This window comes from Hippopotamus amphibius, chromosome 4 (assembly GCF_030028045.1).
Source record: "Hippopotamus amphibius kiboko isolate mHipAmp2 chromosome 4, mHipAmp2.hap2, whole genome shotgun sequence".
NCBI classification, from domain to species: Eukaryota; Metazoa; Chordata; class Mammalia; order Artiodactyla; family Hippopotamidae; genus Hippopotamus; species Hippopotamus amphibius.
Genome location: NC_080189.1, coordinates 177,498,766 through 177,520,453, shown reverse-complemented (window position 1 = coordinate 177,520,453; position 21,688 = coordinate 177,498,766). Strand labels below are relative to the sequence as shown.

The 21,688-nt window shown below is 45.2% G+C and overlaps 1 protein-coding gene across 1 annotated transcript; it reads left to right on the top strand.

The window, feature by feature from the left end:
* The first annotated feature begins 14,517 nt into the window (after nucleotides 1-14,517).
* Nucleotides 14,518-21,399, top strand: SERPINA10 (serpin family A member 10). The gene is made up of 4 exons (XM_057733063.1): nucleotides 14,518-15,286; nucleotides 16,533-16,806; nucleotides 19,164-19,314; nucleotides 20,733-21,399. The coding sequence occupies exons 1-4, from the start codon at nucleotides 14,518-14,520 to the stop codon at nucleotides 20,922-20,924; spliced, it is 1,386 nt and encodes a 461-aa protein (XP_057589046.1). The 3' UTR covers nucleotides 20,925-21,399.
* The last annotated feature ends 289 nt before the right edge of the window (nucleotides 21,400-21,688 follow it).

The following is a 21,688-nucleotide window of genomic DNA, read 5'->3' as shown; positions in this document are numbered from 1 at the left end:
TTATTTTTGTACATTTCTGTAAGTTTTAAATTATTTCTAAGCAAAAACTTGAAAAGAAGGAATCATACAAGTCAACACCCAACGGAAAGATGTATTTAAAATGCTGGGGGGGAATGTCATATCTTTCAAAATAGCAAAACACAAACAAATCTTCAAAACTGAAGGCAAAATAAAGGGCTTTTTTCAGACAAACAAGCGCTGAGGAGGCTTATCATCTTCACTAAAGACATTTTTTAAGCAGTTCTTTATGGAGAAACAAGATGATTCTAGATGAATACTTGGACCTACACAAAAGAATGAAGAACACTGGAAACAGTAAACATGTGGACAAATATAAAATAGTTTTAAATACATTTAAAGTGTAATTAACTGTTTAAAGCAAAAATAGTTAGTGATTTTTTTTTTCTCAACTCCAAATTCTCCCTTCATTACTGCTCTGCAAAAACCAACCTGGACTTTTTAAATAGTTTCACCGTGCATGATATTAAACTTTGTCAGTAGAGGGCGCTAGAGAAAGATTTCAGGAGGAAGAGACACTCTCCCAGTTGAGGGCAAAATACATTAAATGAGATAAAGAGAATCAGATGGATAGATAGATACATAGGTGATAGGAAGATAGATAGATGATAGATAGATGATTAGATAGATAGATGATAGATAGATAGATGATAGATGATAGAGATATATAGACAATGGATGATACAAAGATAATTAGATGATAGATATGTCATACATCTTGAGAGAAAGGAATTGAGAGATACTTCCTTAAATATACATATTTATACTTTTCTAAAGTCAGCATCTTAATAAGAAAACACTAAATGCACTCCCACTAAGTCAAGAGTAAAACAAGGCAACTCAGTATATCCACTACCATTTCCCATCATCCTGGTGATATTAGACAAAACTCTCTCTATTTGCAGATGACATGCAATGTACCTGCATAACCCTAGCAAAGCAATGATAAACTCAAACAACAAAAGATTTCAGCAAGATATCAGAATATAGAATTAACATGCAAAAGCAATGCCTTCATATACACAAACAACAGCCAATTAAAACACATAATGGAAGAGAAAATCCAATAGCAACCAAAAGGTATACACTTAGAAAGAAACGAGAAATGTGCAGAATCTATATAGTGAAAATTATTAAATATTCCTTAAAGAAGCACAATTAGACTGGAACAAATGCAAAGATATTCATTCTTGAATGAGATGCTCAACATCATCTAGATATCAATTTTCCATAAGTTAACTTATCAATTTAATTGTATTCCAATAAAAATACTAGAAATTTTTTTTTCTGGAGATAGACAAGATAACACCAAAGTCCATATAGAAAAATAAACATGCAAGAGTAGCCAGGAAAACAATGAAAAGAAAAAGATGTGGAGGACAAGGGGTGGGGAGGATAAGGGGCTGCCCCAACCAGATGTTAAAGCATGTGGAGCAGATATTTTAATTAAATATATGGTACTGGTATATGAATAGATAGGCAGACCAATGAAATAGATTAGAAAGTCTGGCAATAGACTCAAGTACAAATGGAAATTTAATATTTGATAAACATAGTCTTTTAAGTAAATGGTATTGGGACAACTGGATAGCCATTTGAAAAACAAAAGGATAAAATTAGACCCATTCTTCACACTATACATAAGAATAAACTAAGAATCAGATATCTAAATGGGAAAAAAAAAAACTATACCAGTACTAGAAGAAAACATGGGTAAATTCCTCTATAATTTAGGTGTAGAAAAAGGCTTTCCAACCATGACTCAAAGTCCAGATGAAATTTTTAAAAGAACTGAGAAATTTGACTAAAAATAAAAATATTTTTAATTGCATAGTCAAAAATTCATAAGCAAAGTCAACAGAAGTGAAAACCTGAGAGAAGAGATTTGCAAGGTCTGTCACTGATAAAGAGCTAATATCCCTAATATGTGGTGTTTAAACATATGAAAATATGTTTGACTTCACTGATAATAAAAATGCAAATTAAAATCACACTGAGATACCATTTCCTATTCATCAGATAGGCAAAAATGTGAAAGCTTCATAGTACATTCTATTGGTTGTGTGGAAACAGTCATTTTCATGCATTGCTAGTGGGAATGCTGATGGGTCCTTATAAAAAGAAACATGGGAAGGATAAACTAGAAATTAATTAAATGGTTACCTGGGGACTTCCCTGGTGGTCCAGTGGTTAAGACTCTGCAATTCCGATGCAGGGGGTGCAGCTTCACTCCCTGGTCAGGGAACTAAGGATTTTTTAAAAAACGGTTACCTGCAAGGGAAGGGGAGAGAACGGAGTGGAAGAAATGGGGGGTGGGGAATAGCACTTCTCTTCATAGACGTTTTTATATGGTTTAGACCTTTAGAATAATGTCAATGTTCTATATTCGCAAAAATAAAATTAAATGAACAAATGAGGAAAGCCCTAAAACCAAGTGAAAAGAAAACAAATGAATTCAAACCTACTTCAAATAAATAACATAACTACACTGAAGGGGAGAAAAAGAATTAATCCAAGGAGATTTTCAACACAATGCTTGGATGGTATGCCTCTAGTTGTAAGAATACAAGACTGCAAACAATCTTGAAGCCCTCTTTTCAGGTTCGTTTTTCATCGTGGGATGAGGATAGCGAACGTGACGTTATTTATGTGATTTGTAGGATTGAGCAAGAAGAGATACAAATACAGAATGGGGGAAACAAGGAAGAATCCTGTGGGGTAGCACATGAATTGGAGGGATAAACTCATGGTTTCTAGTACATTCCTAATATATACGTACACTGGGACAATTTCAACAACTCAATACATACATATATACATAACATATACGTATATATAGTAAGAACAGTAATGGATTAAAATGCACTGAATAAAATCAAGAGTTCATGAATCCATACCAATAATGCTGATAAATAAATAGGAAAGGAATGATGGATTTAGACTACCATCGTAAATATTGATTGAGGCAAGAATAGTCAAGGGATGCTAAATCTGAGGGCATGGGGAGTTCGATGGAAAATAGGATATCTAAATTAGTTTCGAAGTATCTCCTCAGCAGTGACTTATTACAAAGGGAGAAACAGTAGCTATATATTGGAGAAATGGACATCATCTTAACCAAGGCATTAAAATGAACATCACCATTTAGGGCCAAAGAGACATCATGTGCCTCTGGATGTGACACTCTAAGAAGGGGCCCACATCGTTTCTATGATATTCCTTCCAAAATTGTATAATCAGAGGCTAATCACGGGGATACATCAGACCAACCTAAATTGAGAGAACAGGTGAAATTCCAAATGTCAACATAGGGACTTCCTTGGTGGCCCAGTGGTTAAGACTCTAGGCTCCCAGTGCAGGGGGTGGGTTCCATCCCTGGTCAGGGAACTAGATCCCACAAACATGCCACAATTAAGAGTTTGCGTTCTGCAACTAAGGAGCCCATAAGCCGCAATGAAGACCCCGCGCAACTAAATAAATAAATATTTTTTAAAAGATGTCAACATAATAAAAGACAAAGAAAGGGCTGAAGAACTGTTCTAGATTCAAGGAAACCAAGGAGACATGGTCCTGGAAGGACCTTATGCTAAAAATAAAAATGCCGCAAAGAACATGAGTGGGGCAGTTGAAAAAACTGGAACATGATTGTGGCTTCAGGTAGTGTAACAATATTAAATTTCTTGGATTTGAGAAATAGATACTATTACTATTTACATAAGAGAATGTTCCTGTTCTTGGGATTACCTTATCATCTCAAATGGTTCAGAATAAGGTAGCATGTGTGTGCACCTGCATACACACACCTTGCACCTGTGCATACATATATACGAAGGTGAGTCAAAAATTATCCGCACTCCAGGTATACTAAAACTTCTGTTGGCACACCGTCTTAGCACTTTCCGTTCAACCCTACTGTCTCCCCACTCACTGCTATGCAGGTGCGAACGTGTTACATCCATTCATTTGTAACTGCGGTGTGAGCAAAAATGGATGCCCCACTTGTGATCTGCATGAAAGAAGAGCAGTGTGCAGTGATTCGTTTTTTGTGGTCTGAGGTTGTACCTGGTGCCATTATTTGTCGAAGGCTTCATGCGCAGTATGGAGAAAGTGTTTTATAGCAAAGAAGTGGGTATAAATGGGTAGAGAAGTTCAAGGAAGGTCGCACAAGTGTTAGCCATCACGAAGGAGCTGAATTCACTTCTGATGAAGTGAAGACGGTGGTGCATTCATGGCTTGCAGCTCAGCCTAAAAAATTTTTTAATGAGGGAATATGAAAGCTTGTTGATAGATGGACAAAGTGTATTGAAAAGCAAGGAGATTATGTCAAAAAAATGATGTACTGGTCTTTTCTAAAGGTTAATTAAAATAAATTCTACAGCCAGAGTGCAGATAATTTTTGACTCACCCTTGTACATATGGATGTACAGAGAGAAGAGAATTGTAAAACATGGAAAATGCTTTAAAATTAGTGAATCTGGGTGGCACAGCGGTTAAGAATCCACCTGCCAATGCAGGGGACACGGGTTCCATCCCTGCTCCAGGAAGATCCCACATGCCGCGGAGCAACTAAGCCCGTGCACCACAACTATTGAGCCTGCGCCTTAGAGCCCGTGAGCCACAACCATTGAGCCCATGTGCTGCAACTACTGAAGCCCACGTGCCTAAAGCCCGTGCTCCGCAACAAGAGAAGCCACGGCAATGAGCAGCCCGCGCACCACAATGAAGAATAGCCCCCACTCACCGCAATTAAAAGAAAGCCAGTGCACAGCAAATAAGACCCAACACAGCCAATAAAATAAATTAATTAATTAATTTAAAAAAATTGGGAATCTGGGTTAAGGGTTATAGAAGTTCTTTGTAATTATTCTTGCAGTTTTACTTTACATTTAAAATTATTAAAAAATAATTTTTTAAAGTTAAAAACTGAAATAAACGATCTGCAGCACAAAATAAAAATAGGGAAAGAACATGACCTCCCGGGTAGAAGGACGATCTTAGTGAAAACCTGCTGTCTACACTAAGTGGTTGTGCTTGTTAACTGCCTTGGGAGCCAGAGGTCTGGATTCAAATTCAAGCTCTGTGTTCTTGAACAAGTTAATTGACCTCTCTGATCATCTGTTTCTTTATCATGTCCCTCTTACTCAAAGGTCCTTTTCACTGCACCAAAGAGGAAACCCATCTCAAGGAAAGAAAGCTTTGTTAGCTCACCTATCATGCTAGGCAGATGTAGGTGCTAACTAGTCAAACTCTTAGTTACCCAGAAGTTATCCCCACTTCGCTGACCACCGCCCTGAGCACAGCTTCTCCAGGTAACCATAGCGGACTTGCCTGGGCCATCAGCTTTGCAGTGCTGGGGACAGAAGGGATCGATCTGCAATCTTGTTAGGTATCCCTGGAGCCCAGCAAGCCAGGGTGGAGGCAGCCGTGGGGAAGAGAGAGAGAGAGAGGCCACTTGGCAAACAAGGAGCCGCTTGCCCCACACGTGTGCATTTCACAAGGATTTGGGAGGCTTTTGCTTTTCTACCTCCGCGTCGCACACCCGTGCAATCTTTCCACTTGATCTGATCCACGAAAAGCAAACTAACTGTGGTTCTGTTTCCTGAAGCCTCATTCTGGCTCTAGTTGCTTTTCAGAAACAGCTTTTTTGGGTCCCTGAACAAATTTGCTTTAGAAGTCCCTGGATCTCGCCCCCGGGGTGGGTTTCGGAAGCACTGTGCTTCCTGCATGCAGGAAGGTTCTGGGAAGGATTGCATTGTCTCCTCTGAGTTGACTCTGATGACCAAACGCCTTCCTATCAGATCTTTCCCAATCTCTCTCTACAGAGGCTTGTGATGAGCTGAAATGCAAACGGGAAGTCAGGTGGTCTGGTTCTATTCTGGCACCAGCAGGGGCAGGAAGGGCCTTAATGGGCGTGGGCCTGCAGCTCCTCCTCTGTCAAGTCCAAATCCAGGGTCTAGGCTTACCGCTGATGTTCATTCTGGCTCTGAAATTATACAATAAATACCATTCATTTTACGACAAATACCACTCATATTATTAGGTACCAAGGTCTTCACAGGCGCTACTTCATTTAAGCCTCACAACAGTCCTAACACCTCAGGCCTGGGAGCCCCCATTTTACAGATGGGGAAACTGAGGCAAGAAGAGGTGAAGGAGTTTGTTCAGGGTCACACAGCTGGTGAAAGAGGTCACACTACACGGGCAGGCCTTGAGTTTGACCTGCTGGGAGTAGTGCAGGGCTCATCCTGGCTGAAGGTGGAGAACTTCTGAACCACCATGCTAGAGGGCCAGGACCCACCACCTTAGAAACAATGTTACCCACCGACTTCCTGGTTCCTGAGTGCTGCTGAGATATTCATGGGCCAGAGGCACAGTTTTGGCCATTTGATGGAAAAGGAAAAGCAAGTTCAGAGTGGTTAGGTTATGTTCCCAAGGTCTAGCAGCTAGGAATCTGAAGGAATTGGGATTCAAGCCCAAGGTATCTGACGGAGACCCATACGCTCTTTCCAATACATTCTGCTGCCTTCCTTACAAAGATCCCTTTCTGAAATTTCCGCAGAAGTTTTAAGAGCCTCCCAGGTGGTCAGATGCTCCACGATGACGTTTACAGCACCTCTGAAGCACCCCCATCCCCGTGAATGCTGTGTTCCTCAGCCTCCATGCTCACTGCTTCCTCCCACACATTTGGCAGAGCCCACATTTCCCCAGCAGGGAGAAAGCAGCCCCTGCCCCACCCCCACCCCCATCCCCACCCCCACACCCCAACCCCCTGCTGCCAGCTGCCAGCTGCTGCTCAGCTGCAGAACTCCAGGGACAGGAAGGCAAGACCTGGTTCCCGTGCAGAGTCCAGAATCCCGGCACAGCCTCATCCACCTGCACCCCTCACTTTGACCTCTTCAGGAAGCCCTTCACAACAGAGTAGGTACTGCCCCAAAGGAACACTCTGGAAGCTTGTTGGGGGCACTTCTGATTTCCACAGCAATTTGGAGGAGCGCTGTTTGCATTTAGTGAGTGAGAGCCAGAGATGCCAGACCTACAGGAACACGCAGGTCTGTCCACCACAATGAAGCGACCCAGGTCCAACGTGATTCCAGTGTCCCAGTGCAAGTCCATACGGGTGGGACATTTGAAAACCCCATTTATAAATGATCTAAGCCTAGATTCTCACAGTGCCACGGGTATTTTATTTCATATGAAAACATTGTTTTCCCCCAACATTTTTTTTTCCATGTTGGATCTGTTTCTTTGACTTTTTTTTTTTTTTGGGGGGGGGGTACACCAAGTTCAATCATCTGTTTTTATACACATATCCCTGTTCCCCCAACATTTTAATTCCTGCTGAATTTTCTATGAAGATACATCAGAGGAAGATTTATATTCTGCTTTTTAGGAACTGAGTGCAGAAAACCACATGGCTGGTGGTGATTCTGGCTGTAGGTGGAACGGCCAGTACAACAGGTGTGCAGCATAGCGAGCTCTCTAACTGGTCCCACATCTGATGGCATCACTACCTCTTCTACTGTAGTTATGTCAGAGCATTTACATACTAAAAGAAGCATTATTTTCTTATAATGTACTTTTTTCCCCTCCAGATTATAGTTAAAGCTATATATATATATATTTTAATTTTGTGGGTAGGTTCTATTAACTACAAATTTCACTTCAGGGTAGTAACGGGCACATAAAATATTTATATTATAAAAAAGAGAGTCTAATAGGTCGGAGAATTTTTGTCTTAAAGGGTCTACATCAGCCTTGACTTTGGGTATTTGAGGATTCCAGTCTCACAAGTCCATCAACCTGGTGAAGCAGTAAGTTGACCTTGAAATAGGCTCTGTATGGCTGATGGTGATGTAGCGGTCTGCCTCTCCCGCTGGACTGAAAGTTCCTTGGGGGGTGGGGGGAGCAGGTCTTCATCATGTCTGCCCCCGCTCCCCACATGGGGCCCAGCCTTGAGCTGGGGACCCAGGAGGCCTCCGTGGGATCCAGCCCTTCCTTCGCGAGAGGTGTTCAGCAACTGCGGCAGCTACATCTCACCAGGAGCAGGATCTTCCTAGGGCGCTGCCTGGACTGAGACACAGATGCTCATGGAGGAATTGCCCTCATAGTCAGGGTTGCAGTGAGGCAGGAGATACATGGGCCCCTGGGCTGGACAGCTGGTATTTGTCAAGCGGAGTAAAATTGAAGTTTTGTTTACCCTAGACACTCCAAGGATGAAGTTAGTGGCAGGAGCTGAGCTCTGCTGGAGTAAACAAAGATAACCACTCCTGAGGTCAAGGAAACCTCCCCATCTGCACATGCACAGGAAGGCTCTTTGGAAGTCAAAAGGGCGGGGGTGCCACCCCATAATAAGTGGATATGCACCCACAGGCCTCTGCGCTGGAATCCATCTAAGCAAAAAGTTGTGCACGTGTGTTGGGGAGGGTCCTGGAACAGGTCAGGTGTGGAAAAAGGAACAAGATAATTGGCCAAAAGTAAACAAAGACCTGGAAGAACTGTCCTTTTTAAGTGATTTAAATCACCTCTTTCCTGCATTCTCCTCATTAGGGAGGATGTCCACACTCTTTCTCTCCGGGGGTGTACCTCTGCCTTGCTTCTGTCTTAAATAAACTGTTTCTCTGTATGCTCTCCCACACCGTCACGCTGTGTCTCTGATACTAAACTTTGTACCTGTTTCTGCCTCCTTGAGAAATTCATTTTTCAAATGTGGCAAGAGCCAGGGGGAACGTTGCTTCTAGCCTCTAGTCCCTGGTGGTCTAGGGGCTAGGATTCCTGGTTTTTCACCCAGGCCACCCAGGTTCCGTTCCTGGGCCGTGAACTGAGATGCTGCTTCAGGCCACCAGTGACTCCTATCTCTCCGAGATCAGCGGGAGGAGCAAGGGGATTATGGGAAGCCCATCTCCCAATCTGGCTTTTCCAGAAATGCCACCATCTCCAAGCAGGGCGTTAATCAGTAACAGTCCCACGGGGCATCACACTTTGGAATAGCAAATATTTGCTGCATGCTTTCAGCTGCAAGCCCTCACCTTCCGTCTTTGCCCTGAATGAAGGACCTACCCAGGCACCTGGTGGCCACTGACTGGTAAGAGGCATCGGATTAAAGGGAGGCCTTCACGGGGTCTGCCTACTGAGAGATGGGGAGAGAAGACCTTCTTGTCCTCTCCGGGTGGGTTCCCAGGGGAGGGGATGGGACCCTAGGCAGCGCCAAGCCCTCACTCCTGGACTGGATAGGGCATGGTGGGGGCGGGATAAGAGGCCTGTTGTAGACACAGGGGGCTTCCTCTGCAGGGAGAAGGCCAGAGGAAGAGGCTTTTAAGGCTTCAGATTTCATGCCCCCAACACTCACCGTGCAAGCCCCACATAGCTCCCTGGCCTTCTTCCCAGGGACCTGTCTGCCCAGGCAAGCGAGTGCCACCTGCTTCCAGATCTGGGGTTAGAGTACTGCCCAGGTCCACTCAGGGCTAAGAAGTGGTGGGTGAGCAGTTGATTTCTTACTGCTCAGGGTCTATTTAGGGTGCTGCATCCTTGTGTCATCCTTAAGCAAAATTAATGGCAGTTATGATTAAGTGAAGATGCACTGATTCAGGAATAGCAGAGGAATTGCAATTCGGGACAAACTATGGCACATAGCAGGCAAGTCTCAGAGACAAAGGTGAGGCTGGCTTTTATTAGGTTCTAGGAGGAAGCTGGGAAGGGTTTTTTGTTTTTGTTTTTTAAAGGTCTTTATTGGAATATAATTGCTTTACACTCTTGTACCAGCTTTTGAGGTACACCAAAGCAAAACAGCTGTATTTATATATATATCCCCATATCCCCTCCCTCCCGCGACTCCCTCCCACCCTCCCTGTCCCAGCCCTCTAAGGCATTACCCATCATCAAGTTGATCTTCCTTTGTTATACAGCAACTTCCCACTAGCTATCTATTTTACAGTTGGTAGTGTATATATGTCTATGCTACTCTCTCACTTCGTCCCAGCTTCCCCTTCGCCCCCAGCACCCCCAACCCCCTGTCCTCCAATCCATTCTCTGCATCTGCATCCTTATTCTTGTCCTGTCACTGGGTTCATCAGTACCATTTCTTTTTTTTAGATTCCATATATATGAGTTAGCATACGGTATTTGTTTTCCTCTTTCTGGCTTACTTCACTCTGTGTGACGGTCTCTAGGTCTATCCACCTCATTACATATAGCTCCATTTCATTCCTTTTTATGGCTGAGTAATATTCCATTGTATATATGTGCCACATCTTCTTTATCCATTCATCTGTTGATGGGCATTTAGGTTGCTTCCATGTCCTGGCTATTGTAAATAGTGCTGCAATGAACATTATGGTACATGTTTCTTTTTGGATTATGATTTTCTCTGGGTATATGCCCAGGAGTGGGATTACTGGATCATATGGTAGTTCCATTTTTAGTTTTCTAAGGAACCTCCAAACTGTTTTCCATAGTGGCTGTACCAACTTACATTCCCATTAACAGTGCAGGAGAGTTCCCTTTTCTCCACACCCTCTCCAACATTTATTGTTTCTAGATGTTTTGATGATGGCCATTCTGATTGGTGTGAGGTGATACCTCATTGTGGCTTTGACTTGCATTTCTCTAATGAAAGTGATGTTGGGCATCTTTTCATGTGTTTGTTGGTCATCTGCATGTCTTCTTTGGAGAAATGTCTGTTTAGGTCTTCCGCCCATTTGTGGATTGGGTTATTTGCTTTTTTGGTATTAAGCTGCATGAGCTGCATGTATAAACCTTTGTCCGTTGCTTTGTTGGCTAGTATTTTCTCCCATTCTGAGGGTTGTCTTCTTGTCTTGTTTATGGTTTCTTTTGCTGTGCAAAAGCTTTTAAGTTTCATTAGGTCCCATTTGTTTATTCTTGATTTTATTTCCATGATTCTAGGAGGTGGGTCAAAAAGAATCTTGCTTTGATGTATGTCATAGAGTGTTCTGCCTATGTTTTCCTCTAGGAGTTTGATAGTGTCTGGCCTTTCATTTAGGTCTTTAATCCATTTGGAGTTTATTTTTGTGTATGGTGTTAGGAAGTGTTCTAATTTCATTCTTTTACATGTAGCTGTCCAGTTTTCCCAGCACCACTTATTGAAGAGGCTCTCTTTTTTCCATTGTATATTCTTGCCTCCCTTGTCAAAGATAAGGTGCCCATATGTGCTTGGGTTTACCTCTGAGTTCTCTATTCTGTTCCATTGATCTTCGTTTCTGTTTTTGTGCCAGTACCATACTGTCTTGATCACTGTGGCCTTGTAGTATAGTTTGAAGTCAGGAAGCCTAATTCCACCAACTCCATTTTTCCTTCTCAAGATTGCTTTGGCTATTCGGGGTCTTTTGCATTTCCATACAAATCGTAAGATTTCTTGTTCTAGTTCTATGAAAAATGCCATTGGTAATTCGATAGGGATTGCATTGAATCTGTAAATTGCTTTGGGTAGGACATTTTCACAATGTTGATTCTTCCAATCCAAGAACATGGTATGTCCCTCCATCTGTTTGTATCATCTTTGATTTCTTTCATCAATGTCTTAAAGTTTTCTGCATACAGGTCTTTTGCCTCCTTAGGCAGGTTTATTCCTAGGTATTTTATTCTTTTTGTTGCAATGGTAAATGGGAGAATTTCCTTAATTTCTCTTTCTGCTTTTTCGTTGTTAGTGTATAGGAACACAAGAGATTTCTGCACATTAATTTTGTATCCTGCTACTTTACTAAATTCATCGATTAGTGCTAGCAGTCTTCTGGGAGAGCCTTTAGGGTTTTCTATGTATAATATCATGTCATCTGCAAAGAGTGACAGTTTTACTTCTTTTCCAATTTGGATTCCTTTTATTTCATTTTCTTCTCTGATTGCTGTGGCTAACACTTCCAAAACTATGTTGAATAATAATGGTGAACCCTTGTCTTGTTCCTGTTCTTAGAGGGAATTCAGTTTTTCACCATTTAGAATGATGTTGGCTTTTGGTTTCTTGCATGTGGCTTTTATTATGTTGAGGTAATTTCCTTCTGTGCTCATTTTCTGGAGAGTTTTTATCATAAATGGATGTTGAATTTTGTCGAAAGCTTTTTCTGCATCTATTGAGATGATCATATGGCTTTTATCCTTCCATTTGTTGATATGATGTATCACACTGATTGATTTGCATATATTGAAGAATCCTTGCATTCCAGGGATAAAACCCACTTGATCATGGTGTATGATCTTTTTTAATGTGCTGTTGGATTCTGTTAGCTAGTATTTTGTTGAGGATTTTTGCATCTATATTCATCAGAGATATTGGCCTGTAATGTTCTTTTTTTGTGACATCTTTGCCTGGTTTTCGTATCAGGGTGATGGTGGCCTCGTAGAATGAGTTTGGGAGTGTTCCCTAGGGAGGGTTTTTTTGAGCAAAAGCTCATTGGAGGAGAATGAGAATTCAGACTTGTGGCGATTTCTTGTTGGCAGCAAGTGGTGGATAGTTTGCTGTTAGTAAGGTGTGGGGAAAGCTTCCTTCTTCCTGCTGATCATGAATATTGAGGCAAGTGGGAACGTGTGAGAGCCCACCCCTCATGGCTTCCTAACTCCATTCTGAATCAGGTGTCCTCCATCCCTTTTCACCCATGGCATCCTCGGCGGCATCCTCGGCAGCATCCTGGTGTTTGTGGGCATGCCCCCTGCACACAGATTCTGTACTGTTCTGTAGATGCACAAAGACCCTAGGGGATGTATGGGACTGTCCGGTAAACAGTGTGCAGGGCCGCCTGGTGTATTCCTTGGCTGCCACTCCAGACTGAAGGTGGAGCTTCAAGGAAAGACTTAGCAATCAGAAGGAGTGACATCTACTTTTTGCGCCGGGATCTTTTCCTGATGGCTGTCACAGACCGACGTGACTCTGAATTCGGGAGGATTCTGCTGTGGGATTAATTTACAAAGGGTGCTAAATCCTGTGATACAATAAAGGCATGAACCTGGCTGTGTTTGGTACATTCCAGGAGGTACTTATCCAGCACGTACAATGCGGGAGTGAGCTACTGACGCAGGCTTACCATTTAGAATCAGACAGTTTCCTAAATGCTGACAGAAGCAGCAGGAGTATTTCACTGAATCAGGTTGTGCCACTCAAGTTGTGGAAGGAATGAGGCCCCGGATTCTACGGCCCCCTTTAGCAAAAGCAAAGAGCAATGCACTGAGTCCTGGGGCCAGGGGTTGTTTTGTAGCAGGCACAGGAGAGGACACGGCCCCCTGCGGCAGGGAGAAGAGGCCTGGGAACGTCACCCAGTCACCACATTTTGCTACAGGTGGCCTGGCTCAGAATGTGGTCTCTGCTGATGGGAACTCCCATGAGGTCTGTGGCCTCCTCTGTTCCATGCGCACTGAGCTGAGTGGTCCTGCCCCACCCAGGCCCTCCTGGGGCATTGGGTCCAGAAGAGTGAGGCTGAATCTCTATGACCTTCCGGTCAGCCTCTGGGACACAGGCTTGGTGGTGTCAGCTGAACACCAGGAGCCATGTGTGGAGAGGCAGGTGGCACAGGCCAGCACACGGGAATTTATTTTGGTGGACACTGTGCAAGTGCTCAGGAGCCAGGCTCTGTGCCCAAGGATGGGAGGGAGGCCAGAGAGGGGGCAGTGGTGGGGAGTATGGGGTTTGGAGACCCACTGCCTGTGCTGAAAAGCTGGTCCCACTAGAATAGGCAACCTTGGGGCAGTAAGAAGAGGATGCACTTTATAGGTCACAGTGAGGATTAGCTGAGACTGTCCAAGTGGAGCTTAGCCCAGGCTCGCGTGGTGTGAATTGGCCCATCATCTGTTTCTATCCTGGGGAGCTCCAGGGAGAGTGAAGGCAGGAAGTCCTAAAAGGAGTTCTGTGACTGAGCCCCAAGGCTGGGTGGAGTGCTGTCTGGGAAGCACAGGGGGACCCCACTACAGAATCACAAACTCAGCACTTTCTCCTGCCCTTGCCCTGATGGCCATCCAGACTCTCTAAGTCCCCAGGCAAACATGTCCCCAGGTCCAGTTCCCTGTAGCTCAGCTTGGATGGGCTGCCATATCGTCCAGCGATCAAGGGTAGTGAATGAAGCAGATCAGTAAAAGGTCTGGGAAGACCTCCTGATTCCCGGCGCTGCTCTGACCCGCACCCAGTGAAGCCTGGGACCCAGATGGCCTCCCCTTCCATCCCCCTCTTCTTGGCTGCCTGCTGCCAGCCTGGAGGAAGTGGGATAATTGGGGAAAGCTGGGGGAGACCAGGAGCTGCCGGAGGGCCCTGGCCCTGGATGGAAACCGGAGGAGGTTTTGCCCTGTGAAATAATGCCCCCACCCCAATTAGGTGACAAATGCCACCTCTACTTGCTCAGGGTCTCCCCAAGGCAGGGCACAGGGAGGAAGTGGGGTTACTGGAGGAGCTGTACTAGGACACAGGGAGGAGGAGTGTATCAGGCGTTAAAAACAACCTCTGCCATCTTTTCTCCCAAGGAAGCCTTGCTGCTGAAGGGAAGCGTCCCAGGCCTCCACGCTGCCCAGATGCAGGCGGTGCTGAGCCTCCTGCTGCCCTGCATCCTGGCCCAGGTGTGGCTGGTACCCAGCTCCACCCCTGGTCCCTACTCACAAGAGGCCCAGGAAGCGCTGGAGACTCTGACGACCCCCAGGGCCCAGACCAATATCAGTGAGGCAATGCGGGCTCCAGAGGAGGAGGAGAAGATGGTGGAGGGGGAGGAAGAGGACGCCCCTTGGCTAACAGCCAAGGGGCAGAAGCTCTCCAGGGAGACCTCCAACTTGGGGTTCAGCCTACTGCGTAAGATCTCCATGAGGCACGACGGCAACGTGGTCTTCTCCCCACTCGGCCTGTCCTGGGCTATGGCAGCCTTGACCCTGGGGTCCAGGAGGCAGAGCAGACCCCAGCTGGAGAGGGGGCTCCGCCTGCAGGCCCTGAACCAGACCCTGTCCTCAGTGAACCAGACCCTGTCCTCAGTGAACCAGACCCGGCCAGCACACCTGCCCGCCCTCTTCAAGCAGCTCCGAGAAAGGCTCTTCCCCAGCCCAGAGCTGGGCTTGGCCCAGGGGAGTCTTGCTTTCATCCACGAGGACTTTGATGTCAAAGAGACCTTTCTCAATTTCTCCAAGAGGTATTTCGATACGAAGTGTGTGACTATAAATTTTCGCAATGCCTCCCAGGCCAAAGGGCTCATGAATCATTACATTAACAAAGAGACTCAGGGGAAACTTCCCAAACTCTTTGATGAGATTAATCCTGACACCAAATTAATTCTTGTGGATTACATCTTACTCAAAGGTACTTTGATGATGTTCTGCTCTCCCAGAGCCATGGGTCTCTTCGCCTGTCTCTTCCTCTCCTGCTGGGCCTGTGCAGTTTGATGCCAAATGATTTCCTGGGAACATGTTCTCAGGTTTCACAAACAGACTGAAACATACGTTGAACATGTGGGATGTACCAGGCGCAGGGCAGACAATGTTTTCATTTGATGCCCCTGCCCTGGGGGGCCCCACGTGCATGCAGGGCTTAGTTTTCCAAGCACATCTACACAGCTCTCCTCTGACATGCTGACATGGGGAACCTTCTGGGTCATTTTTTTAAAAAAGGCATATCATGAGAGATTTACGGTTGCATCTTTGCTCCTTCATGCTCTATTTTTGTGACAAAGTCCCTTGTCCTTCAATTCACAATACAGAAAATGCGGACACTCCCACCCACTCTAGAGATAAAGTGAGGCTTGAGAGGTTAGCTTATCAAGGTCACACAGTGAATGGCAGAGGCTGCGCTCAGACGAGGGCCTCGTGACACGAGCATCCCAGGTCCTTCCCACCCTGCCTCTCTCATGGAGCACTGGACTTGCATGGCCACGGTTGTAACAGGAAGGTGACACTAGGGGACTTGCAAAGTCCCAGAGGACGTGCTTCCCGTCAGCCAGGCCAGAGAGACTGTAAAGTTTGGTGCCCGCACGCTGGCAGCCTCCTTTGAGTGGCGTGGCTATTTGTCAGCAAGGCGCCCCTCCCCTCAGAGCCTTGCTGAGCACAGGACGGGCAGGAATGTCACCACTTTTGCCACAGTAGCCTCTGTTTGCACTAGACAACGTGGCAGTCAGAGGGCCCTTCCCGCATACAGGGCCGGGGACAGCCCCAAAGTCTTCTCTAGGCTGGAGCTAAGCAACCCTCAGGGAGCGAGTGTAGAAGGAAGAGGGTCCTTTGGGCACCTGCTGGAATCAGTGACTTTTGTTCACTCAGTGTTTTGTCCAGAACAATGAGGGAATGAGGGGTCATTAGGAGACATCTCTGTGCTTTTGTGTGTGATTCCAGCAGGGTCCCTGGGTGATCGTGTTTTGCCAGCTGGGAAAGAAGCCTGATCTTTGGGGAATTTATTTTGGCTGCCTGAGCTGCGGTCAGAACAAACCCAATAAGGATGCTTTTCCTACTTGGGCAGGAAGGGGGGCAGAATCCTTTCCCCTGATTCCTTTATTTAGCACGAACGATGCTTTTGAGGAGAGTGGTTTCTGCAACGAGTTCCTTTCTTACCTGTTCAGGGAAATGGCTGACCCCTTTTGACCCTGTCCACACCGAGATGGACACTTTCTACCTGGACAAGTACAAGGCAGTCAAGGTGCCCATGATGTACAGGGCAGGAAAGTTTGCCTCCACTTTTGACAAGAATTTTCGTTGCCACGTCCTCAAACTGCCTTACCGAGGAAATGCCACCATGCTGGTGGTCCTCGTGGAGAGGATAGGTGACCACCTTGCCCTTGAAGACTACTTGACCGCAGACCTGGTGGACACGTGGCTCAGGAACATGAAAATCAGGTACATCTCTCCCCTCACCCTACTCCAGCTCAGCCTCCCCCTCCCTGCAGGCACTCACAATTTCGTTCTGTGCCCATCCCACTCCGCTGTGGGCTCCCCGATGGCAGGGGCTGCATTTGTCCTGTTCTCCACTCTATCAGCATCTATCACTGTGCCTGGCTCCTTCATTCACTTGGCCAGCCCTTATCAAGGTTCTCCCGGTGCCAGGCACTGGGATGGATGCACGCATGATACTAGCCCTCGTGGAGCTCACGTTCTAGCGATGAGAGCACCAGCGGGCTGCAGGTGGGCACCAGGGAAGGCCTTGGCCAAGCAGGGAGCGGTAAGCAAGCACTTAAGATGAAGAAGGATTGTGAGGGTATCCTGAGGGAGAGAAGAGTTACAGGCAGAAGCGTGAACGTTCTAGGATGCGCGCGTGCTTGGTGGGTTCGAGGAACAGTGAGGCGGCCGGTGAGGCTGTCGCAGTTGGAGATGAGGTGGCAGAGGAACCCGCAGCCGTCACCCAGGACCATACGTTACAGGACAGTCCTTGGGCTTTTCCCAAGGGAGATGAGAAGCCACTGGAGCCAAGTAGAGGAGCAATATGATGTGTGCTGAGAAAAGACACTATGGGGACATGCGAGAAGCAGGGGGACCAGTGAGGAGGTCAGCGTAACCGCCCAGATCAGGATGCTTGGCAGGTGGTGAGAGTGCAGGTGAGAAGGAGCAGTGGGTCCTGGATCTGTGAGGAAGCTGGAGGTGACAGGACTGGATGTCTGTGGCAGGCAGAGAAAGAGCGAAGTCAAAGAGGAAGGCGAAGTTTTGGGCCTTAGCAACCGGAAGGAAGGATTAGCATTTACTGAAAGGGGAGACTGTGGCAGGAGCACACCAAGGGGTAAATTCAAAGGTCCAGTTGGAAACATCTGGATCAGGAATACCTATTAGACAACCAGGTGGAGATGTCAGGAAGGCAGATGCATCTGGCGTGCAGGGCGAGGTCTGCTGAGGAGTCAGCGGCACAAAAATGGAACCATGAGACTGGATGAGATGACCTGGGGAGGGGGCCACGTGCAGAGAGCAGGACAGGAAGCACAGAGCGGGCTCACAAATGCTTGTGGGATAAATTAATCCACCTATTGGGCTACAAGGAAGTCGGCACCAGTAAGGAGTCTACAGCGATGCATGCTGGATCCTGTCACTCCAGAATTCGGCACAGAGAGGAGTCCAGTTAAGGGTACCCAGTGTTCATTTTCTGTTCATTCTTCTTCTTCAAATCCTTAGAGCCTAGCAAAGGACTCAAACATAATAAGCCCTCATTTTATAAATCAGTCTTCAAGACATGTCGTGTCCTTGTTAATACTCCAGTCTGACAGCCCCGCCCAACTCCGAGAGAGAGAGAGAGAGAGAGAGAGAGAGAGAGAGAGAGAGAGAGAGAGAGAGAGAGAGAGAGGTGGGGGGAGGGAGAGAGAGGGAAAGAAGGCGGGGCGGGGAGGGAGGGAGGGAAGGAGCAAAAGGAAAGGAATATTCATGAAGCCCCTACTCTGCACCAGACATTGTTCTGGGTGCTTAATGTGTATTATCTCACTCACTCCTCTGAAGAACATTGTGAAACTGGTGTCGGTATTTTGGCTGCACTTCACAGATTAAGACATTGAGACTTCTTTAAGACTAATTTAGCACCAATTAGTAGTTTTCATTCTTTTCATTTCTGAACCCCAGAACTCATCTTTCTAAACAAAGATAAGAACTCCATTGTGAGTCTATATATATATATATATATGTATCTGTAAAATATGTATATATATACACATATATATATAAAATATATTAAAATATATATAAATATATATACACATATATATGTGTAAAATATATGTGTACATATAAAATAGATAATGTCAGAGTTTCTCTGGCTAAAGATAGGTAGGGGGTTGAAAATTTCCTTCACTCGCCTCCCCCTGTCCATCCCCAGACTCCTAAGCTTCTCCTAGAATCCTGGGGGTCTCTGTAATCTGGGGGTGGAAGACAGCCAGGAGTCTGCAGGATTGAATGACAGCAGCTATTTGGTTGGTTTGGGTTGTTTTTAAAAACACAGGGAAATGGATACAAAGTGTGGCATTCTTTGCTAAAGAGAATGCGAGTCATTGGCCAGGAAATAAAACTGATGCGCTGACGTCAAAGCCACACGTATTTGGTAAGTCAGAACCCTTTTCTCTGAGTCAGACCATCACAAAACAATGGAATGAGCTAAAGTCAACTGAGGGAGACTTGCTACTGGAAATGATCTTGGAGGAAGGTGAAAAGAAAATGTGACTTTTTTAGTGTTCAGAATCTACGGATTTGCCTACAGTTCACCATTACATGTACTTGTACCACAGAAAAATGGAAGTTTTCTTTCCAAAGTTCAAGTTAGACCAGAAGTATAAGATGCATGAGCTGCTTAAACAGATGGGAATCAGGAGACTCTTCTCACGCTGGGCTGACCTCAGTGATCTCTCCGTTACTGAAAGAAATCTTAAAGTAGCCAAGGTAAGTCAGGATCTTCCACCGGGGCCCAAACCAATGAGTATTTTTACACACCATTTAACATTAATAAAAGGCCAAGTTGTAGTAGAAAATTAGGTTAAAACTCCAAAAGACCTGAAACAGCACCCACGTTGGATATTTTAAGAATTTGGAGCTACTTTTTAAAACATCTGTTCGACTAATTTAATCTCTCTTATGTAGAGCTGTCTCACTTCTCTCCCAGTGCTCAAGGAGAAATGTACCCCAAAATGGAACTAGTTCACAGATTCATTTATAATTCCATGAAACTGCACCACTTTAAAGATGAAAGAAAGCCCCAGAGGCTAGCTATCTGGCTAACTTCCTACCCCTTGTGGAAACCACCTCTGAAATATCCCTACAAAACAAGTCCTCCAGTTTCTTTCTTCTTTTTTTTTTTTTTAATGCTTCGAGTGACAGGGACCTCACCAATTATTTGAAAAGAGCTCCATCCACAAATGGCTAAAAGTGTAAATAAATTTATTTTATATTTGTAAGTAAATATATTTATATTTTAGTCATAAATATATATTATATATGTGTGTGTATATATATTTGACCTGAACTTCCCCTACTCATATTCTTTGTCCCTAGTTCTGCCTCTAGAGCTGCCAACACATGCATTTCTGTTAGAAACACGTGAAAGATTGAAGAAATGTGTTGTGGTTTTACAGTTTAAATTGTAAATTATTAAATACTCTCCCTCTGCTTACTCCAGGAAGTGAATTTTCACTCCAGGAACTTTGAGGATGTGTAGGTGTTATTACACTGTTTTCATTGTCTCCTTTTATAATAATTATACAGGTCCATCACTCACATCACATGAGGTTCCTGGACAAAAGGGCCTCGCAAACATGACAGGTGGCCTAAATACAGGCCACCAGAGTTCAGAAAGACTTCAGGGACCCAAGGGCTTGCCCCAGGGACCAGTTCAGAGCAGTACCAGGTACTGGGAAGCTGCTACAGAAGACTAACCACATCCCTGCCCCCACCTTGCCTGCCAGAAGAAAGGTCAAAGTTCTCAGTGGTCCCAGGTGGCTTGAAAACCTTCCAGGGGGAACACCAGCTTGGCTCAAAAATCAGTAGCACAAAGTACATGCTCAATAAATATTTGTTCATTTGATGGCTGTGTGCATGAACGGTCCAGCCACAGAGTCCCTGGGTCCCTGCCCAGAATAAATTTCACAATAGGGTTCCTGGTGTCTCCTGGTATCTTGAGGGCTTCTAAGGCAGTCGCTGGGGCAACCTCAGACCATTCCTCTCCACGCAGATGAGCCCTGCACCACTAAACCCCGAGAGCAGTGCCCCATGGGTAGGACCGTAACATAGAATGTCCAGGGGCTCAATTAATTCCCTTGTCTCCACTGGCACACAAATGGTCTCCCACGTATTTCCTTTTCTAGGTTTTACAAAGAGCGATGATTGAGGTGGATGAAGAAGGAACGGAGGCAGTGGCGGGAACCCTGTCAGAAATCACTGCTTATTCTATGCCTCCCATCATCAAAGTGGACCGGCCATTTCACTTCATCATCTATGAAGAAACCTCCAGAATCCTGCTGTTTCTGGGCAGGGTGCTGAATCCGACTCTCCCGTGACTGATGACACGCCTGAGTCCTTAGAGCCACAGCAGATGCTGGGGCTCAGGTGTTTGAACTCACACAGGACGTGGGCACTGGGTGTCCTCCCTTGTCCTCAAATGCTAGTTTGAGCCATTCCAAGATAAATCTGCATATTAAACTCAACCTTGTTTTAAGGAGATGTTTGTACAAGCTGCCTGTTTCTAAGAGCCTTTGTTATTAACTAAAGACCATCTTGGTACCTGGACTTAAAACTATGGTAGATCAGAACTCTATTTCAAGACGAAGCCTTTGGGAAGAAGACAAGTATACATCCTCCATGGGACACGGGCTTGTCTCTTTACTTCTCCCAGTACAAATTAGTGTTTTATTATGACCTACTATAGAATCATTTCTTGGTGACTAAAATTAGAAGAAAATAGCCGTGGTCAGTCCTGCTGTGTTGTGGCTGCATCCACTCCATGGAGCTGTTAACTGAACCACAGATCACCCAGTTCAGCACCTCCGTTTTACAAAGCAAAGAAATGGGAAATAGGAGAGGGGGCCACAGTATGGCTTTCGTGGGCCCCAGGCACTTTTGCCTTCATGGGCTCCTTCCTCTTTAAAAATAAAAAAGTGTGTGTGTGTGTGTGTGTGTGTGTATAACAGAAATTATATTTTATGACTGCATTGGTATAAAGATGAATATATTCTGGGCTCTATCTGTCTTTATACCAATGCAGTCAAAGTATGGAACTTGTTTATTGCAAGAAGTAAAACATCTTCATGGGCCCCTAAAAGCA

Bases quoted from the DNA above. Each gene is read 5' to 3' on its own strand.
- SERPINA10 (XM_057733063.1), top strand. From the start codon at position 14,518: ATGCAGGCGGTGCTGAGCCTCCTGCTGCCCTGCATCCTGGCCCAGGTG. The intron at 15,287-16,532 runs GTACTTTGATGA...TTACCTGTTCAG, and splicing joins GGATTACATCTTACTCAAAG to GGAAATGGCTGACCCCTTTT. The intron at 16,807-19,163 runs GTACATCTCTCC...CTTGTACCACAG, and splicing joins CTCAGGAACATGAAAATCAG to AAAAATGGAAGTTTTCTTTC.